Source organism: Kogia breviceps, chromosome X, assembly GCF_026419965.1.
Source record: "Kogia breviceps isolate mKogBre1 chromosome X, mKogBre1 haplotype 1, whole genome shotgun sequence".
NCBI classification, from domain to species: Eukaryota; Metazoa; Chordata; class Mammalia; order Artiodactyla; family Physeteridae; genus Kogia; species Kogia breviceps.
In genome coordinates this window covers 95360791-95376807 of record NC_081330.1, presented here as the reverse complement: position 1 = coordinate 95376807, position 16017 = coordinate 95360791, and the positions used below count along the sequence as shown (strand labels likewise).

Here is a 16017-nt window from a genome sequence, read left to right as displayed (position 1 = left end):
CCTGGTGTTTTCCTGCTTGGATCTGCACACTTCCCTTTCAGGCGGGCGCACGTGGAAAATGAATTCTGAGGGAGCTGAAGTAATATCCTGAACTCAACTAGAACACAAACCTGTTTGGGGAAATGCTTCCTGAATATGGTCATTACCTGACTGATGAGAAAAACCTCATTTCTTTCCACTTGAAGAGTCGACTGTAATATTCATACACTCTTGTTTACTTATCTGGAGGAGGATATGAATCTGGAGCTCTTCCTCAGTTGAATCCCTTAATTTCCCTCCCTCCTATCTTAAAATATGTCCATATTCTCACTGCCTTCTTTCTCCAAGGAATCAGTCCCACTTCCTCTGTGTTTTTGGTCCTCTCCATCCCATTTCTCAGGTGGGAAATCTTGATTCATTTCCAACATCTTCATTTCCTGGCACATCGAGTTGATCAAGAAAATGATTCTCTAGCTGAACTGACTTGCATCCTTCCTGCCCTGCTTTGTTCCCAATGATCTTTCTCTTGGACTAGGAGAACTGGTCTGACAGCCCCTGCCAGCTTCACCAGGCCGTTCTGCACCCTGCTTTCCAGATCTTTGCAAAATACAGGCCTCATCTTGTCCCCACCCTACTTAACATCCCCACCACTGCCTGCAGTAGAGCTTCCCCAATTGGAGGTCTTTCAACTTTTTAACATTCAAAATGCTTTAAAAATGGTCTGATTGGACATGTACACATAACTATATATAAAATAGATAACTAATAAGGACCTACTGTATAGCACAGGGAACTCAATACTCTGTAATGGCCTATATGGGAAAAGAATCTAAAAAAGAGTGGATATATGTATATGTATAACTGATTCGCTCTGCTGTACACCTGAAACTAATACAACATTGGAAATCAACTATACTCCAATAAAAATTTTTTAAAAATGGTCTAATAGGAAAAGTTCACATCCACTCCCTATAATATCTACCATCTCACAAAAGAAGTTCAACATTTTTGTTGGTATTTTCTATTTGTTAGTTCTTTTTAGTAACTTAGTTGAATACTCAAATATGTCTTTGGTTAATACAGATTGGAAATAAAATTATTGTAAATGAATGCCTTCTGCTTGGTTATCAGATCTTACAAGCCAGAGGCAGGACCTTGGGGGAAGGCACAAGAGAAGAGGCCTATTACAAAGGGTCTATTGAAAAGGCTGGAGACCACTGGTTCACAGGTTAAGTCCCAATTCCTTGGTATGGCATTCAAAGCCCCTGGCCCCATCTGACCCTTCCAACCTCCTCCTGCTGCCATGCCTCCACATGTGCCCTATGCTCCAGCCACTAAGACTTCTCACCTCTTCCCACACCTCTGGGCCTTTGCTCAAGCTGATCCTTCTAACTTAAGCCCCTCTCCTCCCAATAAATTGCAGCTCATCCTTCAAGGTCTTGCTCAGAACACTTTCCCCTGGAGAAGCCTTTCTCCAGTCCCCATTTGGAATTAGTATCCTCTCCCTGGAGCTCCCCGAGGTCCTTTACACTTCACTTCTGGCCTGCATCGGACCAGGCCTTATTATATTGGTATTTGTAACACCGTTCCCCTGTCCTAATACCCCGGAGGGCAATGACCAGAGTTATAGCAATGCCATTACAGCACGTGCTGGGTCTTGGCCGTAATAAAGGCCAAGTAAAGGCCAACACATTGACCGTGTGTTGACAGGCCTGAATTCCAGAGTGTGGTACTATTCTTTGGTGAGAGCCAGGTGCATTGAGATTTACTAAACGTAGATTTTCCTCTGATCAAGGCAACATCTCGCAGCAGAAAACTTGTTCAGAAACTTTGGAGCAAACTGCCTCGGTTTGAATTCCAGATCTGCCACTTATTAGGAGGTGACCTTGGGCAAGTCACTGAACCTTGCTGGGTCTCAGTTCACTATCTGAATCATGAGTGCAAAACACTAACTCCCAGGATTGTTGTGAGGAGAAAATAAAAACAGCTTTAAATTGTCTGTCACATAGGAAGCTTTCTATAAATTTGATTTCCTTTCCACTATGAGAAATGAACTTGGTAAACTCAATAGTCCCAGCCTTCTCCATTCATAGAAAACTTTAAAACTTTAAGCTCCCACTTCCAAAGGAAACTTTGGATTTAGCATTTAGAGCTGGAATTTGGCTTCACACCTTAGCCCCTTCCCATCCCAACTTTAACTCATTCCCTCTACGATTAAATGGCTTTGCTTCAGCTCCCACCCATAAATTCATAAATTCCATCCTGACTTGATTTCAAGAAACTCCTGGACATCATCACATGAAGGGAACAGAATTTTGCCCCTCAGAGTTATCTGATTGAGATTCTGACCTTATTTCTTCTTTAAAGAACTTCTTGCAAATAGATGTCCCGATGCAGGCATTACATTTATCAAGACCGAGGAAAGTCCTTCCAAAATTGTAGCTGGTTCTGACTCGGGGCACCAGAGAAGGAGAGGGAGAAGCCGGCGAGGAGACAGAGTAGCTCAGGCCTGAGACCCACAGCAGCAGGGCTGGCCAGCCCGGGTGGAGGGCTGCAGCCTCAGGCCCCAGCCGCGGCTCCATCATGGGCTCGAGACTCCTGCTGCAGTCCTCGGCTGCCCACTTAGGGCTGTGCAGAGGCAGGTCTTGGCAAAAGAGAGAGGGCTGGCTTCAGGGCGCTGACCCCATCCCAGCTTCCCAGGTTTCTGTTTGAGGATGCTAAGGAGCTTGGGGCTAACGAGGCTGGGGAGGAGGTGAGGAAGTCCATGGAGGATGCTGATAACACCGTTTCCAGAGTTACTCTTCCTCTGCCCCCGGGGCGGCTGCTGCAGCCTGGGGAGGGGCTGACTAGCAGATTTCGGGAAGGACAATGGCCAGGGCCTCCCTGTGCAGTCCTTTTGACAAACACAGGATTTCCTGGCTGGGCAGGAAAGGTCCATGCAGGATGTATGTCCGACCTGGTTTCCACCTGGGAGTGTCAAAAGATCTTGAAGGTCTCCGCCCTCCACTGTTTTAATTCTGGGTGTATCTGTCCCTATGGATCACACACACGCACACCAACCCCTCCCTGGACCCCTGCGGTGGATAATTTGGCCTGTCCCTTAACCAGCCATATTTGGCTGTGAAATAACTAGAAGTCATTTTGCCGGCCATTCAGGGGCACGTTTGATACTGATTTGAAAGGTGAAACCTTTTTACTGCTTAGGGAACAGACAAACGCAAGTGAGTCTATGCTTCAGCCCTTCTTGCCAATCTGAGGAGAGAGGAGGGGAAAGGACCCGGTGGCCTCTGGCATGATGAGGGGAACACCAGAAAGATCCTTCTGCCTGCACGTCTCCCCCTTGCCTGCAAGTCCCTCGTCCTTTACTGCCTGACCTCCCTTCTCAGTGGCCGGCCTGACTTGGTGGGATATGACTGCCCCAGGATGGCCTTCCTCATGACACCAAGAAAAGGTCCATAGCATGGAGCAGATGGCAGTACTAATTTAGGAATATGTAGAGAGGACCAAATCAGGGAAGGCAGGCTTGGGTTGGGAGAAGGAAAAAAAGCTGGGCATGGCCTCAGGAGAATTGGGGGAGTTTTGCTAAAGATTGATGGGAAGAGCAGGGTAAGGGCAGTTCTCTGATGGTTAAGCATGTGCTTATTAGCTAACTGTATATCCTCCTCAGTGAAATGTCATGCTTTGTTTTTTTAATCGTGGACTTGTGAGAATTCTTTATATATTCTAGATACTAGTTCTGTGTTGGTAATGTGGCTTGCAAATATTTTCTCCCAGGTGGTAACTTGTCTTTCGTCTTCTTAACACGGTCTTTTGCATTGATAAAAAGTATAGAAATACTGAAAAAAGGTACAGGGCTAACTACAGATCCCTGGGGAAAGTGCTGCAAATGGTGTTCCAGATTCAATGTGATTTGACAAAATATATATTGTACTTACTGTTACCTCAAGGTTTTATTTTAGGTCTTGCAGGTGGTCTCAGCAGCAGGGGAGCTAAGAGCCCAGGCAAGTTGCTCACAGACAGTACAGCAGCACGTTGTAGGAAGGGCACTGACTAAAGTTACTAACTGTCCCAGTTTGCCCAGGGCTGTTGGTGTTAGTCCTGGAATCTCAGGTAACCCCTTAATCTTGGGAAAACTCGAATGACTGGTCACCCACATGAGGACCTGATAGACCTCCCATAAGAGTTGTATGAGATGAGATCTCAGGTGTGCCATTTGGCTATTAGGTTGAAGGACAACATTAAAGTTTGGAGGGCTTGAGAGATACCTTGGAGGCAGACCTGTAAATCACACGCGCGCACACACACACACACACACACACACACACACACACAGGTTTTTTAAAAACTTAGTTAACTTTAACTTTTTCTCATGTCATTAAATATTCTTCCATGAGACCATTTATAAGTACTGCATTCCATTATATAGATGTAGTACAATTTATTTAACAAATCCCTTATTTTTGACACTTTGGTTGCTGACGGGTAGGATTTTGACAGCTGAAACACCTGAAAATGATGAAAAACAGATTTTTTCCTCACTTCCAAAATGCCATGAATTGTAAGATCCACCATCAATTTAAATAGCAGCTTTTTAGAGGAAAAATATAAGAAACACTATATCAAGTATCCATTAAAAAGTGCTCTAAATTATCCCTATAACTTTAAATATATGCTACTTCCCTTTTTAGAATCATGACCAAATTTTGGATGTGTTTTTCACATTCAGAGTCTGAACGTATACTGAGTTGCTCATTTCAGGGGACTTGCTGCTTTTCATAATGTTCTCATGATTCTTAGTCTCTTTGGTACCTTTAATTTAGTGATATGGTAAGTATAGCAGGTAAGATGTTCAGTCTATACGTTCAGATGTGAAGACATACAACTTTACATTTTATAATTCAACCTAATTTTTATTTTGAGCCTTCCATTCTGGATTGGTGGGAAGTCTTAGCATGGTTATTTCTTGAGTTCTTCCCTTCTCTTCTGGAATTTCATTGTGGTTCGGTGAGATTTACTCAACATTCAGCCATTGGGTGGAAATGTTTGGTACCGCTGCCCGCCATGGGGCCTGTTATGATTAGTCCAAGTTGCTTCTTAATCCCTTCAAACTCTACTTGGGGCTCATGCTTCAGTCTGCAAGACTGCCCACCACGCCTTTAGATGAACCTTGAGTGTCACTTCCTTTCTGGGGTTTTGCAACTCCTTTACTCTTGTGTTCCTTGTCCACCAAGAGGCCATATTTACTTTCTAACTTGCCACATTCTCCCCCTGAGGAAATGAGAAAGGGACTAACTGTCTGCTTGAATTGGTAGGGGATTGGAGGGGCAGAAAGAGGAAAACACAAGGGTAAAAAAACACAGGTTACTGTCTTCAAATGCTTTTCTGCCACACAAAGTATATCAGGTTTTGCTTGCATGACTTATTTGGTTGGCACCATAGTTTCACTTTTTCCCATAATTGAGTTATTTGTCACTAGAAGTTAAAGAGCTTCCTTAAAAGTCAACCAGCCCCTGTGACAGATTTTTCAGAACCTAGCAACAATTCTTCATGATGTATACTCCACCAGGGCAGAGATTTTTTATCTCTTTTGCCTCAAGCCTGCAGAGCAGTTTATAGCATACGCTGCCTCATTTTAAGTAAAAATTAGGGATCCAAGTTAATATACAGCTGCAATGACAATTAGATGAACGAATCACTTCTACACATTGCAAAATTCTTAGTCACAGGCAGCAAGGAGCCTTTTATAACTTCTTCTTTAATTCTGAGGCTGACAGTTTTCTTGTGACTTTGAGTATAAGGGGCTTCCTAATTTCAGAAACATTGAAGATTAAAAAAACGTGTGGCTCAGCATTGAAGAAATCTGCAAGGCAGCCGACTGCCAGGAGGAGGAACAATAAAACCAGTATTTTGATATGTTTGATCCCAGGGGCGGGACACATGGGCAAATGGTGAGGCATAAATGAAGGACCCCACTGAAGGGGTCTTGGCTAGGAGGCCAATGGTTTGGAGTGGCAGGGAAGGTCAATGTGAATGGTGTGGGATGGATTAATGTGTGAAGGACACTGGGCATGACATGGAGTCGGTTTGAAGAAATGGTGCCCAAGGCCAAGGACATGGCAGTAGGAATGAAAGCAAAGGGATAAATGTGAGGGGTAATAAGAAGCATGGTCTCCATGACTTGGAAACTGAGTCAATGAAGAGAATAAGGGAGAAGCAAAAATCCACGGAAACTCAGAGTTTTCAAATCTGGATGTCTAGGAAAATATAATACCATTGACAGGTGTCAAGAATGAGGAAGAGGAGCTGGTGTTGGAGGAAGACAAAAATCCTGGTTTTGGATCTTTGGATTTAAAACATTAACTGCTAACATAGGTCTTATTAATTGATCTCCATGGATATGATTGCTTTAGAATATCAGAATATGCCCAACTAAACTATTACCCAGTTCTCATATTTCCATCTTGATGATAAGGATATAGCCTTAGATTTTGATAAATATCTTACTGAAATCTGGTACTATATCAACAGCGTTCTCCTGATGTGTGTATGCCAGACTAGTAACGTAAAAAACAGTAAGTGAGATAAGCTATTATGGGATTTTCTTGGTGAACCCCTACTGGCCCTTACTGATCTCCACTGCCCGTTGTAAGTGCTCACAAGCAGTAGTTTTGCTCAGTAGTCCAGTCTAGACTTTCTAGAGGTCACCTTAAAAACACCCTAGTATATCTGAACATCTTCAGTCTTCTGGCATCTCCCTTATTCAATATTGTAGCAGCTGTGGAGGTGCACTGCTCTATCTCCTTTCATGAAAGAAGGTAGGTGTGGACCAACCAAGAAGAGTGCAGTTAGCTGATGCTCCCCGACTGTTAGCGCTTCAGGATCCAGCTCAGCTTTTGAGCTGAGGCCACACTCTTCCTGGGTAGCCCCTAGCCAATGACTGAGCATAGTGGAAGTAGTAAGGTTTGGCCATCCCTGCCCATCAGAATTCCTTTAATGAGGAATCTGTGGTCCAGAGCTCCCTGCTGGGTTGGCTGAGGCTTTGTCAGATCTGCATCGTGGTTTGAGGTGCTCCCTGCCCCAAACGGTTTCCTCTCCCCAGGCATCTGCAAATCTCTAAACCTCTTGCACTCCTAACTGCATCTCAAGAGTCTGATTCCTGGAGGGCCCAAATGACACAAACATGATTCTTCTATGCTCTCCTGACATTGCTCCTAGGATCAAATGTCTAAGTTTGTTTTTTGGGGGGGGGCTGAGAAATAATTTGTTTAACATGAAGTCCCAAGGAAGAGATCTCGTAATTCCCTCAGCTCTCTTGGGCTTTGATTCTTTCTCAAAAATATTAACCCTACTCTTTAATATTTAAAAATTGTTCCCCTTGATATAAAAGGTGGCAACCTGATAGGGTTCAGCTTTCTCTCTGTCCGCACCATCTTATTCAAGGGGGTAGATCTATTCTTTTGTGGTTCTTCTTTAGATGAGCATGGTTAAAAAAATTTGCCCTTAGCATGTTTACCATCCCTAGTTCCTCACTTTAAAATTTTCCTGACCAAGACTTCAAAATCTCTAATAATACCTTACAATGTGGAGACTTCTGTAGTTTTATAAAGCACTTTCACATTTATTATTCCACTAGATTATTATAAGAAACTTGTGAAGGAGGAGGATGCAAAGCTAATAATTATTATTATAGATGAGGAAACTAAGGTTTACAGACATTTAATGGACAACAAATGTCACACAGCTAGTACGTACCAGACCTGAGGCTTGAACTCAGCTCCTACATCTTTTCTGGAGTATAATTGCTTTACAATGGTGTGTTAGTTTCTCCTTTATAACTAAGTGAATCAGCTATATATACATGTATATCCCCATATCTCCTCCCTCTTGTGTCTCCCTCCCACCCTCCCTATCCCACCCCTCTAGGTGGTCACAAAGCACCGAGCTGATCTCCCTGTGCTATGCGGCTGCTTTACACTAGCTATCTATTTTACATTTGGTAGTATATATAAGTCCATGCCACTCTCTCACTTCATCCCACCTTACACTTCCCCCGCCGCATGTCCTCAAGTCCATTCTCTACGTCTGCGTCTTTATTCCTGTCCTGCCCCTAGGTTCTTCAGAACCATTTTTTCTTTTTTTTAGATTCCACATATATCTGTTAGCATACGGTATTTGTTTTTCACTTTATGACTTACTTCACGCTGTGTGACAGACTCTAGGTCCATCCACCTCACTATAAATAACTCAGTTTCATTTCTTTTTATGGCTGAATAATATTCCATTGTATATATGCGCCATATCTTCTTTATCCATTCATCTGTCGATGGACACTTAGGTTGCTTGCATGTCCTGGCTATTGTAAATAGAGCTGCAAGGAACATTGTGGTACATGACTCTTTTTGAATTATGGCTTTCTCATGGTATATGCCCAGTAGTGGGATTGCTGGGTCATATGGTAGCTCTATTGTTAGTTTTTTAAGGAACCTGCATACTGTGCTCCATAGTGGCTGTATCCATTTACATTCCCACCAGCAGTGCAAGAGGGTTCCCTTTTCTCCACACCCTCTCTAGCATTTATTGTTTGTAGATTTTTTGATGATGGCCATTCTGACTGGTGTGAGGTGATACCTCATTGTAGCTTTGATTTGTATTTCTCTAATGATTAGTGATGTTGAGCATCCTGTCATGTGTTTGTTGGCAATCTGTATATCTTCTTTGGACAAATGTCTGTTTAGGTCTTCTGCCCATTTTTGGATTGGGTTGTTTGTTTTTTTGATACTGAGCTGCATGAGCTGCTTGTAAATTTTGGAGGTTAATCCTTTGTCAGTTGCTTCATTTGCAAATATTTTCTCCCATTCTGAGGGTTGTCTTTTTGTCTTGTTTATGGTTTCCTTTGCTGGGCAAAAGCTTTTAAGTTTCATTTGGGCCCATTTGTTTACTTTTGTTTTTATTTCCCTTTCTCTTTTAATTTTTTTTTTTTGCGGTATGTGGGCCTCTCACTGTTGTGGCCTCTCCCATTGAGGAGCACAGGCTCCGGACGCGCAGGCCTAGTGGCCATGGCTCACGGGCTTAGTTGCTCCGCGGCATGTGGGATCTTCCCGGACCAGGGCACGAACCCGTGTCTCCTGCATCGGCAGGCGGATTCTCAACTACTGCGCCACCAGGGAAGCCCTACCTTTCTCTTGAAGGTGGGTCAAAAAGGATCTTGCTGTGATTTATGTCATAGAGTGTTCTGCCTATGTTTTCCTCTAAGAGTTTGATAGTGTCTGGCCTTACATTTAGGTCTTTAACCCATTTTGAGTTTATTTTTGTGTGTGGTGTTAGGGAGTGTTCTAATTTCATACTTTTACAGGTAGCTGTCCAGTTTTCCCAGCACCACTTATTGAAGAGGCTGTCTTTTCTCCATTGTATATTCTTGCCTCCTTTATCAGAAATAAGGTGACCATATGTGCGTGGGTTTATCTCTGGGCTTTCTATCCTGTTCCATAGATCGATATTTCTGTTTTTGTGCCAGTACCATACTGTCTTGATTATTGTAGCTTTGTAGTATAGTCTGAAGTCAGGGAGCCTGATTCCTCCGGCTCCGTTTTTCTTTCTCAAGATTATTTTGGCTCTTCGGTTCTTTTGTGTTTCCTTACAAATTGTGCAATTTATTGTTCTATTTCTGTGAAAAATGCCATTGGTAGTGTGATAGGGAATCTGTAGATTGCTTTGGGTAGTATAGTCATTTTCACAATGTTGATTCTTCCAATCCAAGAACATGGTATATTTCTCCATCTGTTGGTATTATCTTTAATTTCTTTCATCAGTGTCTTATAGTTTTCTGCATACAAGTCTTTTGTCTCCTTAGGTAGGTTTATTCCTAGGTGTTTTATTCTTTTTGTTGCAGTGGTAAATGGCAGTATTTTCTTAATTTCTCTTTCAGATTTTTCATCATTAGTGTATAGGAATGCAAGACATTTCTGTGCATTATTTTGTATCCTGCTATTTTACCAAATCATTTATTAGCTCTAGCAGTTTTCTGTTAGTGTCTTTAAGATTCTCTATGTATAGTATCATGTCATCTGCAAACAGTGACAGCTTTACTTCTTCTTTCCCGATTTGGTTTCCTTTTTTTTCCTTTTTCTTCTGATTGCTGTGGCTAAAACTTCCAAAACTATATTGAATAAGAGTGGTGAGAGTGGGCAACCTTGTCTTGCTCCTGATCTTAGAGGAAATGGTTTCAGTTTTTCACCATTGAGAACGATGTTGCCTGTGGGTTTGTCATATATGGCCTTTATTATGTTGAGGTAAGTTCCCTCTATGCCTACTTTCTGGAAGGATTTTATCATAAATGGGTGTTGAATTTTGTTTAAAGTTTTTCTGCATCTATTGAGATGATCATATGGTTTTCCTCCTTCAATTTTTTAATACGGTGTATCACATTGATTGATTTGCATCTATTGAAGAATCCTTGCATTCCTGGAATAAACCCCACTTGATCATGGTGTATGATCCTTTTAATGTGCTGTTGGATTCTGTTTGCTAGTATTTTGTTGAGGATTTTTGCATCTATGTTCATCAGTGATATTGGCCTGTAGTTTTCTTTCCTTGTGACATCTTTGTCTGCTTTTGGTATCACGGTGATGGTGACTTCGTAGAATGAATTTGGGAGTGTTCATCCCTCTCCTATATTCTGGAAGAGTTTGAGAAGGATAAGCATTAGCTCTTCTCTAAATGTTTGATAGAATTCGCCTGTGAAGCCATCTGGTCCTGGTATTTGTTTGTTGGAAGGTTTTAAATCACAGTTTCAATTTCACTGCTTGTGATTGGTCTGTTTATATTTTCTATTTCTTCCTGGTTCAGTCTCCAAAGGTTGTGCTTTTCTAAGAAATTGTCCATTTCTTCCAGGTTGTCCATTTTATTGGCATATAGTTGCTTCTAGTAATCTCTCATGATCCTTTGTGTTTGTGCAGTGTCAGTTGTTACTTCTCCTTTTCCATTTCTAATTCTATTGATTTGAGTCTTCTCCCTTTCTTTCTTGCTGAGTCTGGCTAATGGTTTATCAATTTTGTTTATCTTCTCAAAGAACCAGCTTTTAGTTTTATTGATCTTTGCTATTGTTTCCTTCATTTCTGTTTCATTTATTTCTGATCTGACCTTTATGATTTCTTACCTGTGCTAACTTTGAGTGTTTTTTGTTCCTCTTTCTCTAATTGCTTTAGGTGTAAGGTTAGGTGGTTTATTTGAGATGTTTCTTGAGGTACGATTGTATTGCTATAAAATTCCCTCTTAGAACTACTTTTGTAGCTTTCCATAGGTTTTGCATCCTCGTGTTTTCATTGTCATTTGTTTCTAGGTACTTTTTGATTTCCTCTTTGATTTCTTCAGTGATCTCTTGGTTAATAAGTAGTGTATGTTTAGCCTCCATGTGTTTGTATTTTTGACATATTTTTTCCTGTAATTGACATCTAGTCTCATAGCATTCTGGTTGGAAAGGATACTTAATACGATTTCAATTTTCTTAAATTTCCCAAGGCTTGATTTGTTACCCAAGATATGATCTATCCTGAAGAATGTTCCATGAGCACTTGAGAAGAAAGAGTATTCTGTTGTTTTTGGATGGAATGTCCTATAAATATCAATTAAGTCCATCTTGTGTAATGTATCATTTAAAGCTTGTGTTTCCTTATTTATTTTCATTTTGGATGATCTTTCCATTGGTGCAACTGGGGTGTTACGTCCCCTACTATGATTGTGTTACTGTTGATTTCTCCTTTTATGGCTGTTAGCATTTGCCTTATGTATTGAGGTGCTCCTATGTTGTGTGCATAAATATTTATAATTCTTATATCTTCTCCTTGGTTTGATGCCTTGATCATTATGCAGTGTCCTTTTTCATGTCTTGTAATAGTCTTTCTTTTAACATCTATTTTGTCTGATATGAGAATTGCTACTCCAGCTTTCTTTTGATTTCCATTTGCATGGAATATCTTTTTTCATCCCTTCACTTTCAGTCTATATGTGTCCCTAGGTCTGAAGTGGGTCTGTTGTACACAGCATATATACAGCTCTTGTTCTTGGATCCATTCAGCCAGTCTATGTCTTTTGAATGGAGCATTTAATCCATTTAAATATAAGTTAATTACCAATATGTATGCTCCTTTTACCATTTTCTTAATTGTTTTATGTCTGTTTTTCTACGTCTTTTCCTTCTCTTGTGTTTCCTGACTAGAGAAGTTCCTTTAGCATTTGTTATAAAGCTGGTTTGGTGGTGCTGAATTCTCTTAGCTTTTGCTTGTCTGTAAACGTTTTAATTTCTCTGTCAAATCTTAATGAGATCCTTGCTGGGTAGAGTAATCTTGGTTGTAGGTTTTTCCCTTTCATCACTTTAAATACGTCCTGCCACTCCCTTCTGGCTTGCAGAGTTTCTGATGAAAGATCAGCTGTTAACCTTTTGGAGATTCCCTTGTATGTTTTTTGTTGTTTTTCCTTTGCTGCTTTTAATATTTTTCTTTGTATTTAATTTTTGATCATGTAATTAATATGTGTCTTGGCATGTTTCTCCTTGGATTTATCCTGTATGGGACTCTGTACTTCCTGGACTTGATTAACTATTTCCTTTCCCATATTAGGGAACTTTTCAACTATAATCTCTTCAAACGTTTTCTCAGTCCCTTTCTTTTTCTCTTCTTCTGGGACCCCTATAATTTGAATGTCGATGTGTTTAATGTTGTCCCAGAGGTCTCTGAGACTGTCCTCAGTTCTTTTCATTCTTTTTACTTTCTTCTGCTCTGCAGTAGTTATTTCCACTATTTTATCTTCCAGGTCACTTATCCATCCTTCTGCCTCAGTTATTCTGCTATTGATCCCATCTAGAGTATTTTTTATTTCGTTTATTGTGTTGCTCATTGTTGCTTGCTTCCTCTTTATTTCTTCTAGGTCCTTGTTAACTGTTTCTTGCAATTTGTCTATTCTATTTCCAAGATTTTGAATCATCTTTACTATCATTATTCTGAATTCTTTTTAGGGTAGACTGCCTATTTCCTCTTCATCTGTTAGGTCTGGTGTGTTCTTATCTTGCTCCTTCATCTGCTGTGTGTTTTTCTGTCTTCTCATTTTGCTTATCTTACTGTGTTTGGGGTCTCCTTTTTGCAGGCTGCAGGTTCATAGTTCCCGTTGTTTTTGGTGGCTGTCCCCAGTGGCTAAGGTTGGTTCAGTGGGTTGAGTAGGTTTCCTGGTTGGGGGGACTAGTGCCTCTGTTCTGGTGGATGAGGCTGGATCTTGTCTTTCTGGTGGGAAGGTCCACGTCTGGTGGTGTGTTCGGGGATGTTGGTAGCCTTATTATGATTTTAGGCAGCCTCTCTGCTAATGGATGGGGCTGTAGACCTGTCTTGCTCTTTGTTGGGCATAGGGTGTCCAGCACTGTTCATTGCTGGTCCTTGAGTGAAGCTGGGTCTTGGTGTTGAGATGGAGATCTCTGGGAGATTTTCGCTGTTTGATATTGTGTGGAGCTGGGAGGTCTCTTGTGGACCAGTGTCCTGAGGTTGGTTCTCCCACCTCAGAGACACAGCCCTGACTCCTGGCTGGAGCGCCAAGAGCCTTTAATCCACACGGCTTTTGGGAGGTCTGAGGTCTTCTGCCAGCATTCAGTGGGTGTTCTATAGGAGAAGTTCCACGTGTAGATGTATTTCTGATCTATCTGTGAGGAGGAAGGTGATCTCCATGTCTTACTCTTCCACCATCTTCTCGTCTCCCCCATTCTTTTTTCTTTATTCTGCTCTGCAGTAGTTATTTCCACTATATTTTTTCTAGGTCACTTATCCGTTCTTCTGCCTCAGTTATTCTGCTATTGATTCCTTCTAGTGAATTTTAAATTTCATTTATTGTATTGTTCATCATTGTTTGGTCTTTAGTTCTTCTAGGACATTGTTAAATGTTTCTTGTATTTTCTCCATTCTATTTCCAAGATTTTGGATCATCTTTACTATCATTACTCTGAATTCTTTTTCAGGTAGACTGCCTATTTCCTCGTCATTTGTTTGGTCTGGTGGGTTTTTACCTTGCTCCTTCATCTGCTGTGTGCTTCTCTGTCTTCTCATTTTGCTTAACTCACTGTGTTTGGGGGTCTCCTTTTCACAGGGTGCAGGTTTGTAGTTTCCGTTGTTTTTGGTGTCTACCCCCAGTGGCTAAGGTTGGTTCAGTGTGTTGGGTAGGCTTCCTGGTGGAGGGGACTAGTGCCTGTGTTCTGGTGGAGGAAGCTGGATCTTTTCCTTCTGGTGGGCAGATCCACGTGTGGTGGTGTGTTTTGGGGTGCCTGTGACCTTATTATGATTTTAGGCAGCCTCTCTGCTAATGGGTGGGGTTGTGTTCCTGTCTTGCTATTTGTTTGGCATAGGGTGTCCAACACTGTAGCTTGCTGGTCGTTGAGTGCACCTGGGTCTTAGCATTGAGATGGAGATCTCTGGGACAACTTTCGCTGTTTGATATTACGTGGAGCTGGGAGGTCTCTGGTGGACCAATGTCCTGAACTCAGCTTTCCCACCTCAGAGGCACAGGCTTCACACCTGTCCGGAGCATCAAAACCCTGTCAGCCACATGACTCAGAAGAAAAGGGAGGAAAAAAAATAAAATAAAGTTATTAAAATAAAAAATAATTATTAAAAATTGAAAAATTAAAATTTAATAAGAAAAAGAAAAAAAAGAAGAGAGCAACCAAACCAAAAGACAAATCCACCAATGATAACAAGTGCTAAAAACTATTCAAAAGAAAACTGGACAAGAAAAAAAAAAGGACAGAGAGAACCCTAGGACAAATGGTAAAAGCAAAGCTATACTGACAAAATCACACAAAGAAGCATACACATACACACTCAAAAAGAGGAAAAGGAAAAAAAAAAACATATGTATCATTTCTCCCAAAGTCCACCTCCTCAATTTGGGATGATTCGTTGTCTATTCGGGTTTTCCACAGATGCAGGGTACATTAAGTTGATTGTGGAGATGTAATCTGCCTGCTCCTGAGGCTGCTGGGAGAGATTTCCCTTTCTCTTCTTTGTTCACACAGCTCCTGGGGTTCAGCTTTGGATATGGCCCTGCCTCTGCGTGTAGGTCGCCTTAGGGCATCTGTTCTTCGCTCAGACAGGACGGGGTTAAAGGAGCAGCTGATTCGGGGGCTCTGGCTCAGGCCGGGGGGAGGGAGGGGTATGGATGCGGGGCGAACCTGCGGGCGGCAGAGGCCAGCGTGACGCCGCACCAGCCTCAGGCTCGCCGTGCGTGCGTTCTCCCGGGGAAGTTGTCCCTGGATCCCAGGGCCCCGGCAGTGGTGGGCTGCACAGACTCCCGGGAGGGAAGGTGTGGAGAGTGACCTGTGCTCGCACACAGGTCTCTTGGTGGCAGCAGCAGCCTTAGCATCTCATGCCCATCTCTGGTGTCCGTGCTGACAGCTGCGGCTCGCGCCCGTTTCTGGATCTCGTTTAGGCAGCACTCTGAATCCTCTCTCCTCGCGCACCGGAAACAATGGTCTCTTGCCTCTTAGGCAGTTCCAGACTTTTTCCCAGACTCCCTCCGGCTAGCTGTGGCGCACTAACCCCTTCAGGCTGTGTTTACGCCGCCAGTCCTCTCCCTGCGATCGGACTGAAGCCTGAGCCTCAGCTCCCAGCCCCCGCCCGCTCTGGTGGGGGAGCAGACAAGCCTCTCAGGCTGGTGAGTGCTGGTGAGGGAATCTCTCCGCTTTGCCCTCTGCATCCTGTTACTGTGCTCTCCTCTGCGGCTCCGAAGCTTCCCCTCTCCGCCACCCGCAGTCTCTGCCCGCGAAGGGGCTTCTAGTGTGTGGAAACCTTTCCTCCTTTACGGCTCCCTCCCACTGGTGCAGGTCCCGTCCCTATTCTTTTGTCTCTGTTTATTCTTTTTTCTTTTGCCCTACCCAGGTACGTGGGGAGTTTCTTGCCTTCAGGGAGGTGTGAAGTCTTCTGCCAGCGTTCAGTAGGTGTTCTGTAGTTGTTCCACATGTAGATGTATTTGTGAGGAGGAAGGTGATCTCCATGTCTTACTCTTCCG

At 42.5% G+C, this 16017-nt stretch overlaps 1 protein-coding gene across 1 annotated transcript in view; it reads right to left on the bottom strand.

The window, feature by feature from the left end:
• Positions 1 to 2722, bottom strand: part of DIPK2B (divergent protein kinase domain 2B) — a 51710-nt gene extending 48988 nt beyond the window's left edge. The window contains exon 1 of the mRNA XM_059050601.2: positions 2329 to 2722. Coding sequence (XP_058906584.1) covers positions 2329 to 2564 — 236 coding nt within the window. The 5' untranslated portion in view covers positions 2565 to 2722. The remainder of the gene's footprint in view (positions 1 to 2328) is intronic.
• Between the last annotated feature and the right edge of the window lie 13295 nt (positions 2723 to 16017).